Source organism: Lepisosteus oculatus, chromosome 5 (assembly GCF_040954835.1).
Source record: "Lepisosteus oculatus isolate fLepOcu1 chromosome 5, fLepOcu1.hap2, whole genome shotgun sequence".
Taxonomy (NCBI): Eukaryota; Metazoa; Chordata; class Actinopteri; order Semionotiformes; family Lepisosteidae; genus Lepisosteus; species Lepisosteus oculatus.
The window spans coordinates 15,623,465-15,647,876 of NC_090700.1; the positions used below are offsets into that span (position 1 = coordinate 15,623,465).

Below are 24,412 nucleotides of genomic sequence, written 5' to 3' on the forward strand. Positions count from 1 at the left end.
TTCTCAAAGCGATTTATAGAAAAGTAAAACAAATGAAAACAACAACAAAGGTAGGATATGAAATTAGCACAAAAAAACAGAGGAGTTTATAATGTAATAGCAGATGCAAAGAGGCAGACAGACATCAATGAAAGTAAAAGCCTTTCTTAATGATAAGATTTTGAGTCTGGATTCGAAAGTACTCAGGGAAGGTGAGTCTCTGATATCTTGCGTATAGAATACCAAAGCGAGAGAAGGTTCGTCAGCCATAGAGTGTAGACGGGCATGAGAGACTGACAGGAGACTAGAGTCAGATGAACCAAGATTCCAAAGTGGAGAGTAGGAAAAGAGCCAGACAGATACTGAGGTGCCAAGCGACTTGGAGCCTTATAAGTATAGGAAGCCAGTGCAAGACCTCCAGGACAGGGGTAATGTAATCACTTGCACAAGACCTGGTCAAGATTCTGGCTACCACATTGTGAGCATACTAAAGTTTAAGTGTGGATTTAGATACCTCTGCCAGTAGGGTGCTATTAAACATTAATCAATTCGAGAGAAGATGAAAATGTTAACTAGCTTTTCGGCAGCAGTCAGAAACAACACAGGACATAGTCTGGCATTGTTTCTGAGATGGAATAATGATGTTTTTACAATGTTTTGCCCATGTAGGTCCAATGTTAAGCCTGGATCAAATATCACCCTCAAGTTCTTCAATTAAATTGAAATTCAAATACAGTGCCATCAACAGAAAGATAGGATGACCAGGACTGACAGTTCAGATATTTTTCCTCAATTGTTCAGTGCACAAGGCTAGATTACAACATTGGATAGGACACTAATCCAGGAAACATGGTGCTTTTACACACAAACCAGTGCTAAGAATTGATCATTTTGTCAATACTAGTGTATTCTAAGTGTACAGTGGTAGAACATAATTGGGCATTTAAATCGGTTTCTCACTTCTGTTACAAACCCCATGCTATAAGCATCAATAGATTACACATTTCCTTGGATTACATGTTATGCTTTTTAAACACACTGTGAAGTTGAAATGGTTTTAATTCTTATTTTATCTCTCATTTCAGAAAAACTCACAAAGGAGACTCAAAAACTTACAGAATACCAGAATAAGATGCTAAAACAAAATCTAGCCTTGAACCACCTTAACAAGTCATTCAATCAGGTAATAAGAACCGCCACTTTCCATCAAACGTCTGAACCTAGAAATTAAACTTGCAAAGGGATTTGAAATGAAAGTGCATGATAGAAAGGGGAACACTCCAAAAATTGTTTTCAGAGTGCTTGAGGTTTAATTATTCAGATCACAAATCATGGTGCTTGTAACTGTACCCTGAAGTCCTGTCTTGGAATAAAGTAACCGTGTTTGAAAATTGTTAATACCTTGTTCACAGTTGCCATAAAGAAACACAGCCAAGCTGCAGATGGTGGGAAGTAAGCCTTCCACGGTTTTTAGAAGTGTTTTATAAAATCCAGGGAAATCTAAATGCTAATTATTAAGATATACTTCAATGCCTCTTTTCTTTAGGTTTCTACAGTATAGATCAATTACCAGATGACTGAATCAGGTAGTGGCAGCATGAACTGGTACCAGTGAATTACAACCTTAGTCCTAATTGATTGAATTGAATTTAAGACAAATTTAGTTTTGACTTGCCACAATGTTGACCATAGGACAGATGCAATTTAGCAAAGCTCTATGAGGGGGGCATGGTCTATTTGCAAATGAACATTAATAATAAAAGCACAAAGACAGACCAGTCACGCACAGGGAATATAATTCATTGCTATTTATTACTTCTTATGAAAAAGAAGTGACAGTAGATCTTTACATAGACTTCTTTATAGACGAGTGAGTAGTTCCATTTTACAAAGATGAATAAGAATTGTTCAGTGATTCTGAATGAGCTTAGTGGTGGACTGTATTATAACAATCAGTAGCAACCAAAAAATGTGAAAAATAGCATGTTTGCCAGTCTACCAAGTTAGCCATCTTTGGTACAGTGTAAAAATAGTTAAAAACAATTGCTGAATTAAACATCTTTCCTTTACAGGCCCAGTCTCGTCTGGAAAGAATAGCAGCTGCGAAATGTGGCAGTGAGCTCCTAAACCTTTAGGCTTTGAAAACAGCCCTCCTCAGCTGAATATACAACCAAGAAAACACAGCATGTCCAATGTCTCTAAATACATGTAATGGTATTGTTTGTTCCCTAAATATATATTTTTGGTAGTAAAAATGCAAAATGCAGTTCTTTTTTAACATTAATTTTGTTCATTGGTCGGTGTATTCTTTACCTTCTTTCATGGTTAATGCTTTGTACAGTGAATATAGTTTCACAATGCCATTAAAAAGCCACTTTTTAGAACACTCTTAAAGGCATTATTGTGGAATGGTCTTAAGTATCACATGGCATGAGGTGGTTGTAATAGTCAGACCAGAGTTTTTCCTTGTTCTTGGCAAACAAAAATAGATATTTGCAATTTTAAAGCTGATTAGAACAATCTAAAAACAGCATATTAATGAAGAAACGCTAAGTCACTTATCAAAGCAAACGTATTCAACAACAACAACAGTAGAGCTCTCGCTTATGTCACCATCAAAAAGGTAGCATTTTGACTAAACTTTGATTTGTATTCTTCATGTAAACTAGTTGTAGAATTGGATTAGCCACCTGTTACACAACAGAGTATATTTTTCCAGACTTATTTGGTGGCCTAAGTCGACTACGTTTGTGAAAACAATTTACAATAGTTTTGAAACATAAACCACAAATGTAAATCTATAAAATATTTGCTGGTAGCTAGGGGAAAGAACAGAGATGTATAATTCTGGTTTGAAGCCTAGTCCAAACTAGACCATTGTATATAACTAAAGGCTGTGACAGTGCAACCCCACCTTTACCACAGGTTTGTCATCTTGTTTTCTTACAGTGTGACAAGTTGTCTTAAAGTGCTACCTCTTTAATTTCATATATTGTAAACCTTCAGCTTATAGTTGGTAATTTGTTTCCTTCTTGAATATAAATTAAGAATGTAAATACTTTGATAAATATTAAGGCTCTAAGGGACAGAAAGCAGGGATCTGAGGGCTGTTACTTCTCTTCCTTCTTGTCCTGTTTTTCCTTAATCTTGTAGTCCTCCAGGATGGCGTGGGCAGTTTCCTTGCCCGTTTTCTTCACCACTGCCTTGATGCCCAGATTGTCTATGTTGAACGCGGTGACTCCCATGTTGATGGCAGAGTTCACGGCGTGGTCTGTGGCCTGGCCAGCAGCTGCGCCGTACCTTAATCAACAATAATCAGGGACACTGTGTGAAGGTGAGAAAGGGGAAGAGCAAGCAGCGAGGGGGGAATAAAAGCAGCCACATGCCAAAGTCCATTACTAAGATGGATGTAAGGACAGCTAAGGCCGATGGAGATGGAACATGTCAGCTGAATTGGCTTTCACCGTCCCCAGGAAGAATGCAACATGCAGGTTTTGACATCGTTAAAATGCAATTTTCACCTTCACCAGAACTCCTGTTTTTGCACAAAACAAACAATTCCTTTGTCATACAGTTGTAAGGAGAACACAAACCCAAATGTGATTCAAAGAATTGCAAGATGGCTACAATTCAGTACATTTATTTTGCAATTAAGTAGTAATATATATTTTTTTTAATCTGCATGATCCCCAAAAGTTTAAGGGTTCCTTCTGGTACAGAACATTTACAAATACTAGCAAATGCAACGACTGCGAGAAGCTGAAATGCTAATTTCTCAGCAGCCCTTTAATACAGCACATACAGTTGTGAGAAAAAGTTTGTGAACCCTTTGGAATTATTTGGATTTCTACATGAATGGCTCCTTAAATGTGATCTGATCTTCATTTAAGTCATAATAATAAATAAAGACATTAAGTATTTTTTATCAAACAACACTGTTGTGAACATTTTACATTGCCATATCTTTATTGATCAAATGGTTTAAATAATCAAGGTCATTGATGGAAAATGTACGTGAACCTCTGGGATAATGACATCTTGAAAAGAGGGTAATTGGAGTCAGGTATTCCAATCAATTCAGATGTGGGTTTGACCAGCACTGCCGTATCAGAAATCACACAATTTTGGTTACCTGCTCTTCACAACAGAATTCTGTTGAAGTGCAATATGGCCTGATCAAAACAGATTTTGCAGGACCTCAGAAAAATAGTTGTTTAAGGTCAGAAGACTGGAAAGGGTTACAAAAGTATTTCTAAAGACTTGGGCCTCCATCAGTCCACGGTCAGGCAGATAGTTTACAAATTGAAGAAATTCAGCACCGTTGCTACTCTCCCTAGGAGTGGGAGTCCTACAAAGATTGGTGCAAGAGCACACTGTAGAATCCTCAAACAGGTGACAAAGAACCCTAGGGTGACAGCTAAGGATCAGCAGGCAACTCTTGCACTTGATAACATCTGTTAATGAGTCTACCATAAGAAAAAAACAGAACAAGAGTGGTGTTCATGGGAGATTACCACTTCTCTCCAAAAAAAACGTTGCTGCCTGTCTCAAGTTTGCTAAAGACCACCTGGATGTTCCACAGCACTACTGGAACAATGTTCTGTGAACAGATGAGAGAAAAGTTTAACTTTTTGGTAAATGTACAGAGCGTTATGTTTGGAGAAAACAAAACACTGCATACCAACACCAAAACCTCATCCCAATTGTGAAGCATGGTGGAGGGAGTATAATGGTGTGGGGCTGCTTTGCTGCCTCAGGGCCTGGATGGCTTGCAATCATTGAGGGACCAATGAATTCCAAGTAGTATCAGGAAATTCTACAGCAGAATGTCAGGGTGTCTATCTGTGATCTAAAACTCAAAAGGAGTTTGGTCATGCAACATCACAATGATCCAAACCATAGGAGTAAATCAACAAAGGAGTGGCTCAAACAGAAGAAATTCCATATTTTAAATGGCCAAGTCGGAGTCACAACCTCAATCCCTTTGAATTGCTGTGGTGTGATCTGAAGCAGGCAGTTCAAGTAAGACATCCCAAAAATATACATGAACTGAAACAGTTTTGTATACAGGATTGGGTCAGTAGCTACAGAAAGCATTTGGTTGAGGTTATTGCCAATAAAGGTGGTTCCACTAGTTATTAAATATAAGGGTTCACATACTTTTTCCATTAATGACCTTGATAGTTTAAACCATTTCTTCAATAAAGTTGTATTTATTATTATGACTTAAATGAAGATCAGATCACATTTTAGGAGCCATTCATGCAGAAATCCATATAATTCCTAAGGGTTCACAAACTATTTCTCATGTGCATGTCTTGCATGATACATTCAGTCTTTAGTTTAACCCCAGCTAACTAACTAGATTAAATAATTTTAAAATTAATTGAATATGATGCTCATGCTGTAAAACAAAATCAGTATGAAATAAACAATTGAACTATTAAGAACAGAGTTCATAATTGCTGTAGGGTAAATATCTGATTTGTTCATTATGGGACAAGCTTGAAGTTGCATCAAATTCACATAAAGCAAGTCATTTTTCAAAGTAGTAGTAAATTTCTTAATGGAAGTCATGCAAGTCTGAAATTAAGAAGGCATGCAAGTGACAGTTACTAGGAGGTAATTAATTTTTATTTTTAGTTTTTGGCAATGCAAATGCATCTACATGGACAAGTTGCTTTGTAGACCCCTGTATCTGAAATAAGAAAGAAGAAGCAAAATTTACAATAGTGACTTCATAATGCAGTCAGTGAAACAGAACTCAATTCAGTGTGCCTAGAAGTGCTGACTTTCTTTTAATTTGAAGAACAAAACCATTAAAAGTGCACTGCACAACCCTACCCCACATACAAAATAAAGCAAAAAGGCCAAGATTGTCGTAAGTTCATCTTCATCACTAACGGGTACCTGTATATAATAAGTAGTTTAATCTTATTGTACTCTGATACTCTGCACACAGGATGTGACCTCATATAATTAGAAAAGTGTACCAGTGCCGTGTCTGGAAAGTACAGAAAAAATGCATACGCCAAATGGAGTAGTCGATACCAACATATGCAGTATATATTAATCAATTTGTGGTTATCTTCAGAACTTGATGGGCTTATTATTTAGTCAATATTTATTTTTGTTTTCACAGTGTGAATTGTTTTTTCTTTAAGAGTACGGAATCAAAAATTGTTTCAGATTGGTGGTTAAATATTGATTAATGACATTTTCAGACGTTGCTGAATTAGAAAGTGACCGGAGCATAAAATGTTTTTTAATGGTCTATGCATAAGAAAAGTATATGGATCATATACAAGAAATACTACCCAAACTTTCAGATCCTATATAGCCAAATTAATGAAATCTTACTATTTTTACACCCTTAAATTTGTACGTATTCAGTGCTATATTAGTATATGTAGGTTTATATTGCAATCTTTAGGATCAGTCTTAACACAGGATGTTAGGTGAGTAATGGCTATAATACACTGAAAATGAATTCACCAGCTCTGCATGACAAAGTACCCAAGTGCCACTTACTTGTGTTTCACAGTGTGCACGGTCTCCGATGCCACATTTTTGGCTATATCCTTTGCTGCTACTTCTAAGCCAGTCCAAACTGTTGCAAATCCTACAGTAGGAATTCAGCATAAAAAGAAACCAAAATTAAAAGCTGCCAATACACCCTCTGTATCAAGGTATGCAATGAAATAAGAACTGCCCTGTAAGAATCTTCCAGTTTCTGTGAGTGAAAAAGACCAAGTCCCTTATTTAAGCCGTACCCTTAAGGCCTACCTTGTATTCCACTGGCTGCCACCACCATAGCCCCGTCTATGTTGGACTTGCCCTCTTTGTCTTTCTTCAAGGACTCGGGGATCAGCTTGCTGCCATGTTTCTTCACGTGAGGTGCCAGCTCCTTGCCCACACAGCTGGCCAGAGTACAGACTCCGTCCACTTAAGCATAGAAAACGGCATGAAGCAGACAAACAATTGTGCCTGTGCTGTCATCTCAGCTCTGTCAAACTTGTGAAAGTTAACCACTGTTAAACAGTTCGTTTCTGAAATGGCAAACGTCATCTGAGCTACCATCACTAAACAGAAGTCATCATTTAAATGTGATTTGCAATTAAAAACTCTTAAATTATAACATTATAACAAGTGCAGCTGCATCATCTTCCTAATGCCTCACTTCTCTGCTTACTCAACTCACAAATAAACAAGAATGCATTTCAACTGAGCTTGGATGGCTACATCCTATAATGTTCAAAGTAAAAAACAAATGACTGTCATTCAAAAAAGGTTTTCATTTTTTTCCATGTCAAAAATGACAAAAGTGAGCACATACAGTGCTGCTTGAAGGTTTGTGAACCCCTACTCTTTAAATGTAACATTTTTACTACGAAATTCTTGTTTAATCAAAACAAGTCCTTACTTTTTTAAAGGAAAGGGTTTACATCAACAAATTATGTTTTGTTTAGGGGAATGGATTCATGTAATAAAAAAAAAGAAATAGATGAAAAAGAATTAGTGCATATACAAAGTTAAGTGAACCACAAAGTTCATTAGATCATTCAATGAAGTATAACTCGGTGCTAAATTAATTGGGTACCAGGTTAACCAATCAAAGAGCCAATCACCAGGACAAAGTCTGGAAGTCCCTCTACTATTTAAAGGTAAGACACCAAATCAATTTGGTCTTACCGATACAGGTTAGTGTAATACACAGTGCCCCAATCTAAAGAGACCTCATATGACCTCAGGAATAGTGTTGTAAGCAGTTTATAAAACCATAGCAAAACGTGTACAAATGGAGAAAATCCAAGACTACAGTGGCCATACCTAGATGTGGATGTCCTTTAAATTATTCCACAGAGCAACAAGAAAACTCACACAGGATATCCAAAAGAACCCTAGGACCACATCCAAAGATCTCCGGGCCTCTCCTGTTGCAGCTGATGTCCTTGTTCATACCTCAACAATTTGATATCTGGATGATCTTGTAGATTTTTAGAAGAATGTTCTGTAAGAATGGACGTATGAGTCTGAAATTGAGTATGATTTTGATATTTTTGACAACAACAAATGCCATATTTGGTGAAAACCTACCACCAAAATAACCATATCCCCACTGTCAAGCATGGTGGGGGGGGTGTCATGGTTTGGAGCTGCTTTTCTGCCCATGGACCTGGACAACTCACCATCATTGAGAGAACTATGAATTTCAGAATCATACCAAAATATTCTGGAGGAGAACAGCAGACCCTCTGTGCATGAGCTGATGTTGAGCCAAAAAAGGGTCCTTCAGCATGACAATCACACAAAACCTTCCAGCAAATCTACCAAAGAATGGATTAAGCGGAAGAAGTTTTATGTTTTTGAATGGCCAAGTAAAAGTTCAGATCTCAACTGATAGACCTGAAGTGGGCTGCTCCAGCCAACAAACCTAGAGTAGTTAAAGCAGTTTTGTAAGGAAGAATGGTAAAAAATTCCCCAAAGCAGATGTAACAGACTGATTAGTAACTTTAGAACATGTCTGGTTGCTGTCACAGCAGCTAAAGGATGTGCCACCACTAATTGAATTGAATCATGGTTTATTTAATAAATAATGAAACTATATATATGTTCAGGTGGGGAGCTGCGTCATCATGCGTACGCTGCAAAGGAACAAGTAATAGGTTTATTCCATGCTGAAAAAAAGAAAACACAATGTTTCGGCTGTGGAGCCTGAAGAAGAAAGAAAGAAAACGCAACGTTTCGGCCATGGAGCCCGAAATGCGTTTTCTTTCTTCTTTTTTTCAGCATGGAATAAACCTATTACTTGTTCCTATATGTATGTCTGTTATGTAGGTTATCTTCATTAAATATTAGAGCTCAGATAAAATATGTTTTTAAGATAATTTTTCAAAGACATGAAAAATGAAGGGTTCACATTCTTACAAGCAGCACTGTATGCACTGTGGCCTATACCTTCCTCAATGTGGAATGTCTAAAAAAAAGGAAATGAAAAACGGTCATAAGTACCACCAACTGACAGTTACAATTAAACAACATCCACGGCAGAATTACAGTACACAAAGCCAGACTCTAAAATCTAAAATCTGTTAAATAATCAAGCTTCCTTGTTCACTGTTGACATGGAGACATAACCTTAACCAGCTTGTGATCATACCAAGTCCTACCAGGAATTGTAATCATTATTTTATCATTATACCCATCAGAAAACAAGTCTTACCCAGAAACTGGCTGACTTTGACTGCTCCACCGGTTGCCTGCTTGGCAACATGCAGCCCCTTAGCCACAGTAGGGCTGACCTGGGTTGGCTTGTCCTCTGGGTTTATGTGTTCTCTCAGTTTGGAGGCTCCTTTGTGAATGGCCTTTCCTGTGTACTCTGCCCCTTTGACAAGGCCCCAGCTGAGCCAGGATGCTCCTATACAGAAAAAGGCCTTGGTAACAGTATATACAGTGGGTATAGAAAGTCACCACCCCCTTTCAAAATGTTCACCTTTTGTTGCCCTAAAGCCCAAAAAGAAGACAAATAAAATCAGACTTTTTCCAGTTTTATTTACAAATTGTACCTTGCAACATCCAAGTGAAAAAAAAGGAAAAAATCTGGAAAAAAAAGTAGAATAATTGAGTTGGATAACCCCCCTGAGCTAACACTTGGTGGAAGCACATTATGCATGAATTACAGCCTTGAGATATATCTCTAACAACTTTGCACACCTAGAGGGAGGAATATTTGCCCTTTCTCCTTACAGAAGTGTTCAAGCTCAGTCAAACTGCATGGTGACAGTTGATGGACTGTCCTCTTCTAAATTCCATCAAAAATCTTCAGAATGACTTGGTCGGGGCTCTGAGTAGGTCACTCAAGGACATTGACTTTCCTGTCCTTCAGCCACTGTACGATTGCTTTGGCGGTGTGCTTTGGGTCATTGTCTTTGAAAGGAGAACCATCTTCCCATTTTCAACTTCCTGGCTGAGGGCTGCAGGTTTTCTTCAAGAATTTGCCTGTAATTTGCACCACCCATCTTCCCTTCAATCCTAACAAGTGCCCCAGTCCCAGCTGAAGAGAAACACCCCCACAACAGGATGCTGCCACCACTGTGCTTCACCGTAGGAATGGTATTCTTTGGATGGTAAGATGTACTGTTTTGCATTCCGGCCAAAGAGTTTGATTTTGGCGTCGTCTGACTAGAGCACTTTTTGCCACTTGGTCACAGAATCTTTAAGGTGCTTTTTACCTAAACATAAACCAGACTTGATGTGGCTTTTTTTAAGGAGTGGCTTTTTTCTTGCCACCCTCCCATGCAGGCCAGATTTGTGGAACGCTTGTGATATTGTTGTCACATGCACACAATGGCCAGTCTTTGCCATAAAGGCCTATAGCTCCTTCAAAGTTGCCATTGGTCTCCTGGTAGCCTCTCTGATCAGTCTCTTTCTTGCTCAGTTATCCAGTTTGGAGGGACGGCCTGCTCTAGGCAAGGTCTGGGTGGTGCCATATGCCTTCCACTTCATAATGATGGTCATGACTGTGCTCCATGGGATACTTAAAGCCTTTGAAATCTTTTTTTACCCATCTCCTGACTTGTGCCTTTCCACAACTTTATCTCAAAGTTCTTTTGAAAGCACCTTTCTGCCCATAGTGAAGTCTTTGCTTTGAAATACACTTCCAAGCAATTGAATCTTCAAGAAACAGCTGCTTTTATTCCGAACTAAATCAAAATCACCACAATTGATCACAGGTGGGAGCCAGTTAGTTTGTTGTGTGATCTGTAAGGTGATTGATTATATCTGAGCAAGTTTACAAATACAATTGTAGAGGGGGTGTTCACTTATCCAAATAAGGTATTTTACTGTTGTAATATCAATTCATTTTCAGAATGTTTTAGAATTTTATTTTCACTTGGCTAATGTGGGTTACCGTATGTAAATAAAAATGGAAATTTGTTTTTATTTTCAGTGTCATATAACAAAAGGTACACATTTTGAAAGGGGGTGGTGACTTTCTATACCCACAATTTGATTTGCAAAATGCACTTCTTTTGAGTTCAAAATGTCATCATCACAATCTGATTCTCCCCTAAAACGCCTTGCCTTCTGAAGGTAACTTGCCTTAGGATTACATTTAAAGATACAAAAGTGGGCGACCGCTGTTCATACACAGGTGGAAGCTTTGAACTATAAATGCTTCTACAGCTGGCCAACATCTTCTAAAATTATACTTGATGAGATTTTGCTTAGCCAAAAGTAAATGAAATGCAACATGCAACATGATAAAATGCACAGGTAGGAAGATAATGAACACAGTCATTTTTTACTCCATGTATTTGCAACATGTAAAACGACAACATTGGGCACATAGTAGGAATATAGTGGGCTGGTGTGAAACAGTGGGGTTTATGAGAAGCATGACTTGAGAGAAGAAAGTGTGGAACCAGACACTGTTGCCTGTTCAAATCTACCCTGACTTAAACAACAGTAGCACAGTACAGCGGCAAGCCTTACCGGACAGGATACCGTGGGCAACTTTCTCACTCCAGTCAGGCAGGGACTTCTCTTTCTCCGCTGCCTCTCCCTCTAGTGGGACGATGGGCACCTTCTGGCTCAGGTTGATACTGTCTGCTGGTTCTTCCTGGGCCTTCAAGGCAGTCGGAGGTTAAACCAATATTAAAAAGTTAAACAATGATTAATTGTCCTTTAAAATGACAATTAGCTGACTGACCTTTAGATTTTTTTTCCCCCTTTTGAAAAGGACCATTATGGTCCCAGCTCATTTACTTATTGGCAATCTTTATTTGAAGTTCAATAAAACAAATACCACAAGCACATGGTATTTCCATACATTGTGTCTGCACACAGTTCTAATTGGGTTTACACTGATTTGGTCACTTATTTTACTCTTTCCGTCTAAAGTAATTTGGCATTGTAGATTGCTAAATAGCTAAAATGAAGGTGTTTTAAAAAATCTAATGTACTTTCTTTTATTCGCACCTCATTTGGAATTGCCAGCTCGCAGCTACAATTTGTGTATAGCAGGCAAGAGAATGAGTAAGGCCAGACACACCATAAATGTTCACCTTTTAAAGCAGCTGGCTCCACAGTGTCTTGGAGTGGAGCACTGATTCACAGACGTTAAAAATTCAGTGAGTACATAACTGGGTAAAGGTAACAAATGATTAGCAAATCCAAGTGCACAGATTACGTGCATATTTGCACAGATTTTGATTGCACCCCGTGCACCCACTGCGTTTCCCATTTCCCGCTTTTGTGATGTAAAGAGGAAGAGACTGCTTTTGTGTTATTTCTGGGCCACCTTGTACAGTGCGTGCTCATCCCTTCTCACACTAGTTGAAAAGCATCAAGTGTTGCCGGGGGGGAAACATTTGGTCTTTCTCTGAATAAAAGGTGCCAATATTGTCTTGCAAACCACATGTGCACACCAACAGCTGCAAAATACTTTTAAAAAAAATTTGCATTTTTAGAACACGTTTCTTAAAATGTAGTTTTCGCAATGTTGTTGCATTCTAATCATGCTATAATATTGCACCAGATAAATGTTGAGGAGATGAATTATGCATCTCAGGAATGTTTATGCAACTATAGTACCACATATTAAACAGGAAATTGGATACTCTCGTTTTGGCTTGACCGTTCTTGTGACTACTGCCAGCTAAAAAAGTGACTGCAAGCAAAGCCACAGCTATCTAATAAGCAGGAAAGGAAACAAAACCAAAACATGCCTTTAAAAGGGTCATTGTGATAAGAGACTTTAGAGCTTTTCACTTGGACTTCAAATTTCAGTAACATTTATAATGCTACGTTCATGTGACCTAGGGCAACATCCCCCAACACAATTTCAGAGTTTGTAAATGTTGTAAACAGCTTCTTTGACAAAGTGCTCCTTGTCCTATATGGTACAATGCCCAGTTGTTCTCCTTGGTCAAGAGAAAGTGCCAACAAATGCTCTCCACCTGCCATTGCCTTCTGCAGGGAAAACTAAAAACCTAGTACTTTTCTGATTTTAATGTTGAACCAAACAGAGCTTGCATACTAAACTAATGCAAATAATACAGGCTTTTGGGTTAGCACTTTGAGAGTATTAGTTCTGTAAATTGAGTTAATGGACGAGGCACCCAATATACAGAGACTGTAAGTTTTAATAGATTAATCCAATGAAGAAAAGTCCATGGGGGAAAAAAAAGTTATTGACTAATTGGGAAAGGTTTTAACCAGTGATGAGAAGTACATGATTCATATAGAGATGTATGTATTCCACTGTTCTTTTACATTAAAAAACTATTTTAATTTATTTCCTTATGCAAAATACATAAGAGTAACATTATTTAAAGACAATCTTTGTGTCCTTAGTATCGGCTAGTAATTCTAATACTCAAGGCATTTTTATTCTTACCAGTGCCTTTGTGTTGATAAACTTCTACACACACATAGACTGTTCACTTCTTCATTTGCAATCAAATATATTCTAGTAACTCACAAGTGTACTTCATCTGGATGGCTAAACTGTATATTCATCTCCATAGTTATATGAGCATCACTATATATGTATTTCCAACAAATTTCATTTCAGAGGCTAAACAAGCAGCTGTATTCTTGCTCAATAAGAGCATTACAAAATGATTATCTTTACTCTCTAGATAGTCTAATCTTGAAGTATGCTGATGAATGCATTTTGCAGATTAAGTGTGCCAAAGTATAGAAGCAAACCAGCTGCTGTACTGCATCAAAAATGGACTCCCATTTGGTGATGTGCCCCAGACATTGCACAAGCATTTTCTATTGAATTCATATTAAATGGCAAATGTTTGGCATATTCATATTAGATACATTTAACACATTAGAAGACTACTGTGAAACAAATGTACACAATATAGTGCAGTGTAAGAGTAGTGCAGTATTCGCTAGAAAGGGCTAGTGTACTTAAAAACGACTCTTTCATTTTGGATTTTTTCAGAATGTGAATACCTTTGAAAATTCCACAGAATAATTGGTAATCACCACAGTTGTCAATCCTTGCATACAGTACTACAGCAGTGAACAGTGCTCTTACAATGTACTTTCTCAGCCTACAGCAGTAGGTATTAGTCACTGTAAACACCATCTGACATCTCAAGCATTTCAAGTAGGAAACTCAAGTGTTTCGTGTAGAAAGACATTCGGGATCACAAATCCAGTTGTTCAAAATTCAACCATGTTTGAGAATATGCAAGCTGAATGATGTAAATCAAAAATAGTTTTTTTAACACTATAATATGTATGTGAATACTACACTAATGTATTACGATTTGTTTTTATATAGAGCTATGTGACAGGATTCTAACAAAAGGCATCTTACAATATAGGCGTAGGGCAAAGAATATTATTAACGTCAAAAGAAATTGTAATTTTCCTGGTGCAGCCCTGCAAACCCATGACGGACAAGTTATGTGACTGCTATGTACCACATAGTGATTGTGTGCCCTGCTGATGCTCTAATGGGTAACTGGTACGACTGCGGTAAGCAATATGCTATTTATTAAGGAGAAACTGGAAGTGCAAAAAACAGAAAGAAATGTTGCATAAGGTCACTGACAAAAATCTAAACCTTATTAAGAAACAGAATAACAAATCTTGTGCAGTGATGTTAAAAAATAAAATATTACTTCTTATTCAATGATTTGCACATTTTATTCTGTATTTAATGTTATTTACATAATTACATTTACATAATTACATTATGTAACTAACATAACTACCGATATTTACATAATACAGCCCTGGTATTTTATTGTTTTATATGATCCTGCATTTAGGCAAGGTTGATATATGTGAAGCTCTTTAATGGCAGCGATATATCCATAACCCCACTTGTGTTCAGAATGTGAACACCTTCATATATGACAGTAGCAATAAAAAAGGTTTAAAAAATTGGTCCAATACATTAGCAATACAATTTTACCTCACATTCTCAATGAAGATTATGAATTTGCAGTTATTTTTAGTTTGAATATTTAGGTTCTGATATTTAAACAAATAGATTTAATTGCCTTTAAGATTGGAAATCCAATTGGTGAAAGGCTTAAAATTCAGAGGTTTTACAGTGTTTATTTCAGTACCTTTTTATGCAAGCCCCTTAAATTTTCAAATACACCTGAAAGCTAAAAAGATACACAAATGATGGTTAATCAAGTGCAAACAAGCCATATCCTTACATGCAGCACATTCTTTAAATAATAATCCCAAATTAAAAGTGAGAATAAAATCCTTTTTATGTAGAATATTAGTCTTGTAAAAGTAAATTAATATTGTTTCATTACCATTTTAAAATACTGGTAAAGTACAGGCATTTATATTTTTTTGTTAAATTTAATTTTAAAGTGAAGGCAAAACCTGAACTGAACTTCAAGAATGAAAGCCTGCCACCAAAAGTGAAAATAAAGGCGTTGCTCTCTTAAAACCTCCATCAGGACAGCCTTACACTTTATTATTATTTACACTTATTATTCAAATGCATCAACATTTTAGCCAGGTTATGCTTTGTGTAATGCTATGGTAATAGGATGCATTCCAAAAGCGTAGTTCCTGTTGAACACGGCGTGACTACATTCATATTCCAATCTGTTATACTAACCCGTGTTGGGGATAACGTTGGGGGAAACGCAACCAACTGCAGGAAAGTTTTCCTCGGTCTGATCCATAAGATGTTTTCAGCTTTTTAATTGATCAACTGACTGTATTATCAAATTACACCCAATGTAATTTACATATGACAGCTGTTCATATTAATAACTGGAAGAATTTAAAAAATGGCTACAATACTGTGCTACAAACCCTGTAGAATTAAAAACTTTAACCTTCAAAATTAATGAACCAAGAAAAAGTTTTTCCACAAGAGTGGATTTTGCTAAAAGTACTACTAGCACTATTTTTTATAATAAACCTAACCTGCAGTATGGATGCATGGATGGATGTTTGCCTGTTTATGGCTTCCGAAACATAGGACAGCAACATTCTGTTGCTGTTACCGTAACATTTGGTTTTTACGGGACAGGGTTGTTAGCCTTGTGCCCAACACAAGTGGCGGAGCGGTGGCTCTGTGGCTAAGGATCTGCGCCTGTGGTGGAAGGTTGTAGGTTCAAATCCTACGGCTGGCAGAGGAATCCTACTCCATTGGGCCCCTGAGCAAGGCCCTTAACTCCAACTGCTCCAGGGACTGACCCTGTGCTCTGACCCCAAGCTTCTCTTCCTGTCTGTGTCTCTGTGTCTCATGGAGAGCAAGCTGGGGTATGCGAAAAGAAGAATTCCTAATACAAGAAATTGTATATGGCTGATAAAGTGATCTTCTCTTATCTCTCTTAACCTCCAACATGGAGGACACGTCACCCAACGTCGGCCACGGACCCACTACCCTGAGATTATGAGTCTCATGCTCTACGGCCCTATGGGGTAAACAAATGCTCTACGGGGTAAACAAATATCACATACTGTATAGAGTATATGTTTCATTAGCATATCAAAACTAATGACTCAATATATGTAAATGGATATTATCAATACTTAATCAGAGGAACAATTCCCAAGGAACATCTAAAGTGAGCTCCTAAAATATGACTGTTACGACTCACCTGAACTCTTAAATCAGTCATCTGGGACATCAGGTCCTGGAAGAGGTCTCGGTCTGCCTCAGGCAGTTCTGAGGACAGCACCACTCCCACATAGGATCCTGGAATCTGAGCCATCATATCAGGGAACATGTACACCCCTGTGTTACACAGCAGAACAGGAGAGTCCGTCGACATTAAGGGGTACAGCCAGTCGCAGACCTGCCAGGTGAAGACAAACAAGTAATTTTAGACTGCGTGATAAACATCGAAGAGCTTGACCTAGCTTAAGAGCTCGATATGCATGGAAAATGAAAACCACACAACTGCCTGGGAACAAACCCAAATGTTAACATTTTGACCCCTAGAAGACCTTGTTCTGTTCTTCTGTAATATTAATTAAATATGTACATTCAATTTGTAAATTGTTAAGACCTCTGTGCTGTTCTAGTTGGTGGAAGAACATTCAGCCAAACATAAATTATTGGAGAGTTTTAGACTATGAAGGATATCCAATATGTGGAGATAAGTAGAAATGTGATGGTTATGTGTTGAGAAATGCCAAGTTACAGAAAATAAGATCAGTACAATGGTCAGAAATAAGAAACAGTGATCTCACTCCACAGTGTATCACTCAGTTACAGTTACTCAACTTTGTGGGACTTGCATAAAATGTCTTTATCAAGAGTCCAAGATGACATGAAGAGAAAAGAAAAAAATCTCAATTAAATCACATACTTCAAAAGCAAGAGGATGCATAACAAGGAGAAACACTCTTTATTCTCAAAAATCCATTAAAGAATTGAAATTCGATGTCTGAGCAACATAAAACTACCATCTTGAGTTGACAAAGATGGAATTTTTTAATGGAACTTTAAGATTTTTTTCTACAAATGTTCACTCATATGTTAGTCTTCTTGCTTTCCAGTGTTACTTGAAATGTTACTGAACATTTTATATATAGATGGATGTGTGCACAAATTTGTTGTTCCTTTGTTTACCTTTTCAGTTTGGCAGATAATAAAAATAATTGCTTATTATTATTATTATTACACTTACTGTATATAGCACTTTTCTGGACACTCCACTTAAAGCGCTTTACAGGTAATGGGAATCCCCTCCACCACCACCAATGTGCAGCATCCACCTGGATGATCGACGGCAGCCATATTGCGCCAGAACGCTCACCACACATCAGCTATCAGTGGGGAGGAGAGCAGAGTAATGAAGCCAATTCATAGATGGGGATTATTAGGAGGCCATCATTGGTAAGGGCCAATGGGAAATTTGGCCAGGACACCAGCGTAACACTCCTACTCTTTTCGAGAAACGCCCTGGGATTTTTTATGACCACAGAGAGTCAGGACCTCGGTTTTACGTCTCATCCGAAGGACGGCACCTGTTTACAGTATAGTGTCCCCGTCACTATAGACGTTCCGGCGTTCTGGGGCATTAGGACCCACATGGACCGCAGGGTGAGCGCCCCCCTGCTGGCCCCACTAACACCTCTTCCAGCAGCAACCTTAGTTTTTCCCAGGAGGTCTCCCATCCAGGTACTGACCAGGCTCACACCTGCTTAGCTTCACTGGGTTGCCAGTTATAAGTTGCTGGGTGATATGGCTGCTGGCAAACTGTAGCTGTAGATAGACTGTAGCTCTCTCACACAAAGAGCACTGACTTGTAACTGAGGCAAAGATTGTGGGACTAAAAAATCTTCATTGCCTCAGAAAGGAAATACCACATTTCCAAATTGTGCTAAAACAGACTTCTGTGTTAAAGGTAAAATGTCTGATTCATGGTCAAGTTCTAATTACAATGTGTATTCTGTTTTATGCATGGTCTCCTTGGGTTGATGTACGTATGTATCAATATAAACAGCAGTGATTGTTGATATTGTTGTTTGGGTGGCCTTACATACTTAAACACATTAATAGCAATAAGAAAAATATCTACCACCATTGGTGATTAGATAAATTGGGTGGAAAAAAAAATCTATACTGAGTATCAAAATCATTATTACTATACTATTTGTGCATGGGTGATTTTGGATACTGATTAAATTAAAAGGTCCTTCTCTGGACAGTTCAATTGCATTTTCCAGTCACAACAAATGTGACTTTCTCTTGGGTCTGATGGAGCATTGTCTGTGACCATAAAAATGGCTCTCACATTTCTTTTAGAAAACTTGGTGAAAATAGTTCCAACACCTGAACTGTCCCACAAAGAGCTAGAATACAATTCTCCATTGTTAGTTATCAGAAACAGCTCATTTCATATGATACACTGCACCATGACGTTCTGAACAAATTAAGGCAAATCCCTGGAAGTATTTTCAAAATGGTCTCTTTTAACAAACTTTGCTTTAGAAATGTGGAAAGTTGTGTGTTTGCACATGACATGCAGCTTCATAATATGCAAGTGATCTGAAAAGGCAGGAATGCGGAGCCACATTTAATGCAACAGAACTATATCAGCTGATCTCTGCCGTTGACTAAAATTACCCAGCAGTCTCTTACAGTGTCGCTAGGACCAGTGTAAACAAGATGTGTTATTGATTACAGTGAGGTCAACCCTGAGACTGCAGGAATTGAAGTCACCTGCTTTAACTGATGCACATAGTCAATTAAGAGGACTTTAAACTGACAATTTAAGGGTTTGCATTTTACATAGATAAAGCTAAATTTAATAAAGAAATCACATGAAAATAACATTTTTGGACCTTTTTGATTTTTTAAGTAATCAAAGGGAATGTGCTAAAGTCTACGATTTTGGGTAATATCAGATATAGTACCAATGAGGTAACCACTGAAAATAAACAACAGTCTAATTTTGATAAGGCTAACTACTTTAAGACGGTAACAAGTAAATGTCTGATCCAGTTTTGCCAGCAATTACCAAGAATTGTAATTGGTTAAGTTGAAATTAAAAGTTAAAATATATACAATATAAGAACAACCATATCCTTTGATAAAATTATATATTAACTAATAAAACTTAATCACCCTCGTGATCTCTGAAGCTGAACCTAGATAAAAAAAACTCCCCGCTGACTGTTCAGGAATGAATGAAAGTCTGGAGCCACTGTATGTCCTTCTGAACTTTCATGTACAAAAAGCCTGTGTGAGCTACAGTAAGAATCACATAAGGGGACTCTTTTTCTTTCTTTTAACAGCTTCATGCACCTCTGCAAGTCCTCTCTTGAATCGTCGACCTCTACCTTGTAATCAGAGCTCTGTTGTGCCGCACCACCTTGCCAACAGACCTCAGTGTACCCAGGTCAATGTACTGCTTATGTGGCACAGATCAAATCTCACATTGATAGCCACCTTCCTGATTTCAGGTTCTGTTAGAGGAAATTCTCTCTCTTCTCAGATGTGATTTAAGCACATTTACTGTATGAAAACATCATTTTTACCTTCTTGCAATATCCATGTTTGGGCATTAGCTGTAGTAAGCTTTTTGACTCTTGACCTACTTCTGTGTGTTAGATCCTGTTTTGCAGGAAGCAATCACTTATGTCTGCTTATTGCTTGCATGCTGATGATTATTCCCTTCTGTCTGTTTAATGCTGCAAGAGAACTGAACTTATTCTTTTTTGAGAATGACAGTTTTAATATCAGATGCCCTTTTCTCTTCAAAACTGAAAGTATTAATTTTTTTCTCCCTATTGTAAGTGTTAGCAGGCTGCTAAATGTCCTCAATAAATCATAATCATCTAATATGTCTAAAATATATCTGCAATTTCCCTCACGGGATCAATAAAGTATCTATTTGTAAAACTGCAAATTAAATTAGTCTAATAAAATTAAAAGAAAAGGGGTTTTAAAATACTGCAAGTTTAAAAAGATTTAAATTTAAGTTAAAATACTGCAAGGTAGGCCAAGTGGGTAGTAACACTTGCTCATCGCAAAAAGGAGGTTTTTACCACAGTCCACGTTACAAAACATAAAAATATTCAAAATATACTGTTATTAACAAATGTCACCAAATACTCATTGTGTAAGGCGCATCCCTTGCTTGACTCTGAATAGTGCCGATAGTTTTGTTCTACTGTGACTAATTTTATCCTGTAACCAGCTATTTCAATACAATAAGACAGGAATAAGAAAACAAATCTTAAATGTCAGCTGTCAGAAACAGCACCAGGAAAACCATGTTACGGGGCACCATATGAAACCCGTTTTTCAGGTTAACGGAAGACCAATTTTCTTAAAAGGACGGAAGCTTCCATTCTGTGAATAAAAAGATGCCTTTTAAGTTACCTTTCCTGCCAAGCTCCAACTGAAGTCTCAATCTTACACTTTGTCTCAAGAAAGGGGACTTACTTGCACATTAATAAAGGCTGCCGATTAACATTCATACCGTCTCTCCAGCTTTGATGTCATTTTTCACCAACTGACATTCCTTTAATCTGCCCCTGTAACTTCATGAGTTAACAGTTTTTACCTTTTTAGCTTCGGCAGAGTAATGATTTGCCAGCTGCAGGACTCAAACGCAAATAATCTTTCAAATGCCAAAGCATTTTTTAAAATGTCAGCGGGTGGAGAATGCTTCTTGTGCTGAGAAAGGCTCTTTTTTTTTTGAGTAAACCGCCATAGGGTGATCACTGAAAGAAAGGGCATGCCGGTGCTCTTTTTTCACCCCCACAAAGATGTGGGGTTTTAAAGATCCCTCACCTGCAGGAAAGCGGGAGGCCGCCGGGGTGCCGCCTGGGAGTGGTCGCCGGTGAACTTGACGATGCGCAGGTAGCCAGGGTAGGACGGGGCGCTCACCTGGCCCTCCGGCGTCACGAAGAAGATCTGCACCCCCTGCTGGATGAAGAGCAGCTCCTCGCCATCCTCCCCCAGGCTCTGGAGGGACGGCGGCTGCGTGGGCAGCGAGCTGTAGAAGTTCTCTCCGACCAGGGAGAGCTCCCCGGCATCCGTCCCGTACGAGATGGTGAAGTGGCCATCGGCAGCCTGCGGAGAGTAGGCTGGGGGCAGCTCCCCAGAGACTCCCTGACACGTGGGGGCAGTTCCAGGGACAGGCACCCCGCCTACAGCCCCGGGAGGCTGACCCTCTGGGAACAAGACCTTTGGGGGAGGGGGCCTGTCTGGTCTTTCCTTTGAAGGCAATTTTGGGTACAAACCGTCGCAGCTCCTTGACCCCAGCTCCCCATTGGCGGGACCCGGGCTTGTCCCAGCTCCGTCGGGCTCCAGCGCCACCAGGCGGGTCGTGATGTTGGTCAGCGTCTCCTGCATCTTCTGCTGCATCTGCCTGGCAGATTCCCACCTAGATCCTGTGCACTCGGGCCCCCGAGAGGGGACGCTGAGCCCCCTGAGCAGCAGCTGCTGCCCCTGCCTGTAGAGCATCAGGGCCTCGGCCTTGTGGCCTGCCTCATCCTCCGTCAGCCCCCTGTTGATGAACTCGAAGGCCTTCTGGTAGTCCTCTTTGATGACCTGCACTCTGGCATCGTTCTGCTCCTCTGCTTCCACCTTCTCCATGCCTGTTAACCATCAGAAATGCAGAGTAATGGGCGTACACACACTAAGAAAAATGTGACATTTCAGGGACTCCTGAAGGTGATTAGATTTCCAGTGCATTAGATTTCTATAATTTATTTCCAACCCATTGAAAAAAAAGGTATTTCGTTTTTACTACTTCTCACATTATAGAGAATATCTAATCACAAAAGGTCACCAGTATCACACAGTGAGCATGTTTTTTATATATTCAAGAGCCTCCTATGGTACGAGAGTGAGCCTTATTTCCTCTACTGAAGATCCGGGTGAAACACATTATTGCTTCAGGCAAGACAGAGACTGTTTACAACAAAACTGGGTTATGCCTAATGTTAAAGGAGCAGATAGCGTCTACACAGTTTCAACAGAGAATCTCGGTTTTATCCTTTGGAAAATCTAAGTATTTTTAGGCGTGAACCGCTACTGCTGTAGTTACTCGAGCCAATCCAAGACAGCTCCCGGAGGACATGTCTCAGGGTTTTTAAATTTCACGTTTAAATAGAATGACAATTTCCAAATTACTAAAACAATGCATTGCAGACATATTTGTACAGGTTAACGGTGGATCTCACAGACGTCATTAAAAGTATGCAGTCGCTCCTGAAACACCCCGTGACAGTTTCACACGTTTTAAACATTCATCTTTCAAAACCCAAATCAGGGGCTTTTCGGATTGTAGGGAACACAGGATTTTAATCTAGTGACTAAAAAAAACATACGTTAACAACCAGGTATGCTGCTGGGTGACGTCTTAGTTTTAAACATGTTTAAAATAAAAGGCAATGTTGTATTAAAAAGTAATTAATAATCGTATCGCCTGCTCCTTTCAAAGAACTAAACCTTTCAACCAGGTCTACACGAGGTTCATCTTTTAATACACATTTTAACTATATTTGTTTAATCAGTTAACTCTATACTAACCATGTAATTATGGGAACCAACTAAATCTCACCTAAACTATCACTAAAGTTTAGAAAAGAACATCTTTAGCTACGTATAGGCTAATACATCTTACCTGTCTAGTACTGTAGCTTTGTCTGGCGGATCCAAAATCTTCTCGAAATATTAGCACAGTAACCTCTTAAAAAGCCTTTAACAGAGGTAGCAAGAAATTATAGAGAAAAATAGTTACATGATGTGTAACATATTGTAACGAAAACTGAAACCCCCTTTATTTCTTCAGTTTCAAGAAACCCAATATAATCTTAAACAGTTTACCATACAGGTTTATTAGAGCTCGCAGTCGTATATAATCCAATCCTGATTACGTCTAAAGTGATTATCCCCAGACGGGTCATATGCCCGCCCGCATCACCTGTCCGAGAAAGTTCCACTGGCTACGGCAGACACAGAAGGACAAACACCTCAACTACGAGCGCTACCTGATGGAAACGCTAGATGGCAACCTTTCCTTTAGTTGGTTGAACCCAGGCATCCTTCGAATCAACTTTCAAAGACGAAAACACCACACTTTAAGAATCTTAAACTCGTTTCAACCTCGTTTGAAAAGCACCAAAAAAAATTCGACAAGTTCCGTTATGTTTTAAGAATAACCCATTCATCAGGACTTTAAAAATAAAGGCAGAAAAGCACTGTATACTTCAGAAGAGCTCTACAATATTCAAAGTGCATAAGAGCAGGTTATTTGATCAAATTCAAAGTAGTCATATCTTTATTTAGTGCAATAGCATTTAAGGACTGCAACTAGAATTTACACATTGAACTGTTTAGCCCTCCAGGATTATAATCCAGGTATATTTAATATATTTTGAGTAGTAAATTGACATTCCAATAGCACCAAGAATAGTACACCAGTACCTAGTTATTGAAGATCTCAGACTGTGCCCCCAAAACCCTTGCAATAAGACTCATCGCTTTGCAAGTACACTACTCTGTAGAGTGGGGGGGGGGGGAAGGAAGTTATATAAAGAGATGTCTTTCTAGGCATCAAGATCCCAGAGTGTCAAAACTGTCAAGTTAATCTGACCAGATTGATTCCATGTTTTCTTACATGGAAAACACAGAATAGGCACATGGATCTGAACTCACCAAGCATAAAGCTGCAGTAACTAACTCAAACACTTAGAGCATTATTTCAACACAGGGTGGAATAATCCTTACAGTTCCAGCACAACACATCCATGCAAACAACAGCCATTAGCATGGATTGGATCTACAGGTGCAGTACAGCCACATTATTGAAAGCTTGACAGACAGTCATAGGTCAGCTGGATGCAACAAGTAGGGAAAAACTCCAGAAGGCACCTTTTAATAGTTTAGTGGATGCTTTGCTAAACCAGGTAGCAGCAACTTTTCTAAGGACAGACTAAGTCATCTATAGCA

At 38.6% G+C, this 24,412-nt stretch overlaps 1 protein-coding gene and 1 long non-coding RNA gene across 5 annotated transcripts; one reads left to right on the forward strand and one right to left on the reverse strand.

Annotated features, from left to right (window-relative positions):
* The first annotated feature begins 191 nt into the window (after positions 1-191).
* LOC107076761 (uncharacterized) lies at positions 192-2,263 on the forward strand. The gene is made up of 3 exons (XR_011189633.1): positions 192-407; positions 1,065-1,162; positions 2,052-2,263. It is a non-coding gene; the product is annotated as an uncharacterized lncRNA (long non-coding RNA).
* sparta (spartin a) lies at positions 1,773-23,395 on the reverse strand. 4 transcript variants are annotated; one of them, XM_006628216.3, is made up of 9 exons: positions 23,085-23,395; positions 21,245-22,053; positions 16,593-16,790; positions 15,084-15,125; positions 11,476-11,608; positions 9,203-9,397; positions 6,766-6,924; positions 6,511-6,601; positions 1,773-3,279 (listed from the first exon to the last, which is right to left on the reverse strand). In XM_006628216.3, the coding sequence occupies exons 2-9, from the start codon at positions 22,049-22,051 to the stop codon at positions 3,090-3,092; spliced, it is 1,815 nt and encodes a 604-aa protein (XP_006628279.1). In that variant the 5' UTR covers positions 22,052-22,053; positions 23,085-23,395; the 3' UTR covers positions 1,773-3,089. The 4 variants fall into 4 exon arrangements, with proteins under 4 accessions (XP_006628279.1, XP_015197473.1, XP_015197474.1 ...); XM_015341988.2 differs by lacking the exon at positions 1,773-3,279 and adding an exon at positions 3,287-5,677; XM_015341987.2 differs by lacking the exon at positions 15,084-15,125.
* Between the last annotated feature and the right edge of the window lie 1,017 nt (positions 23,396-24,412).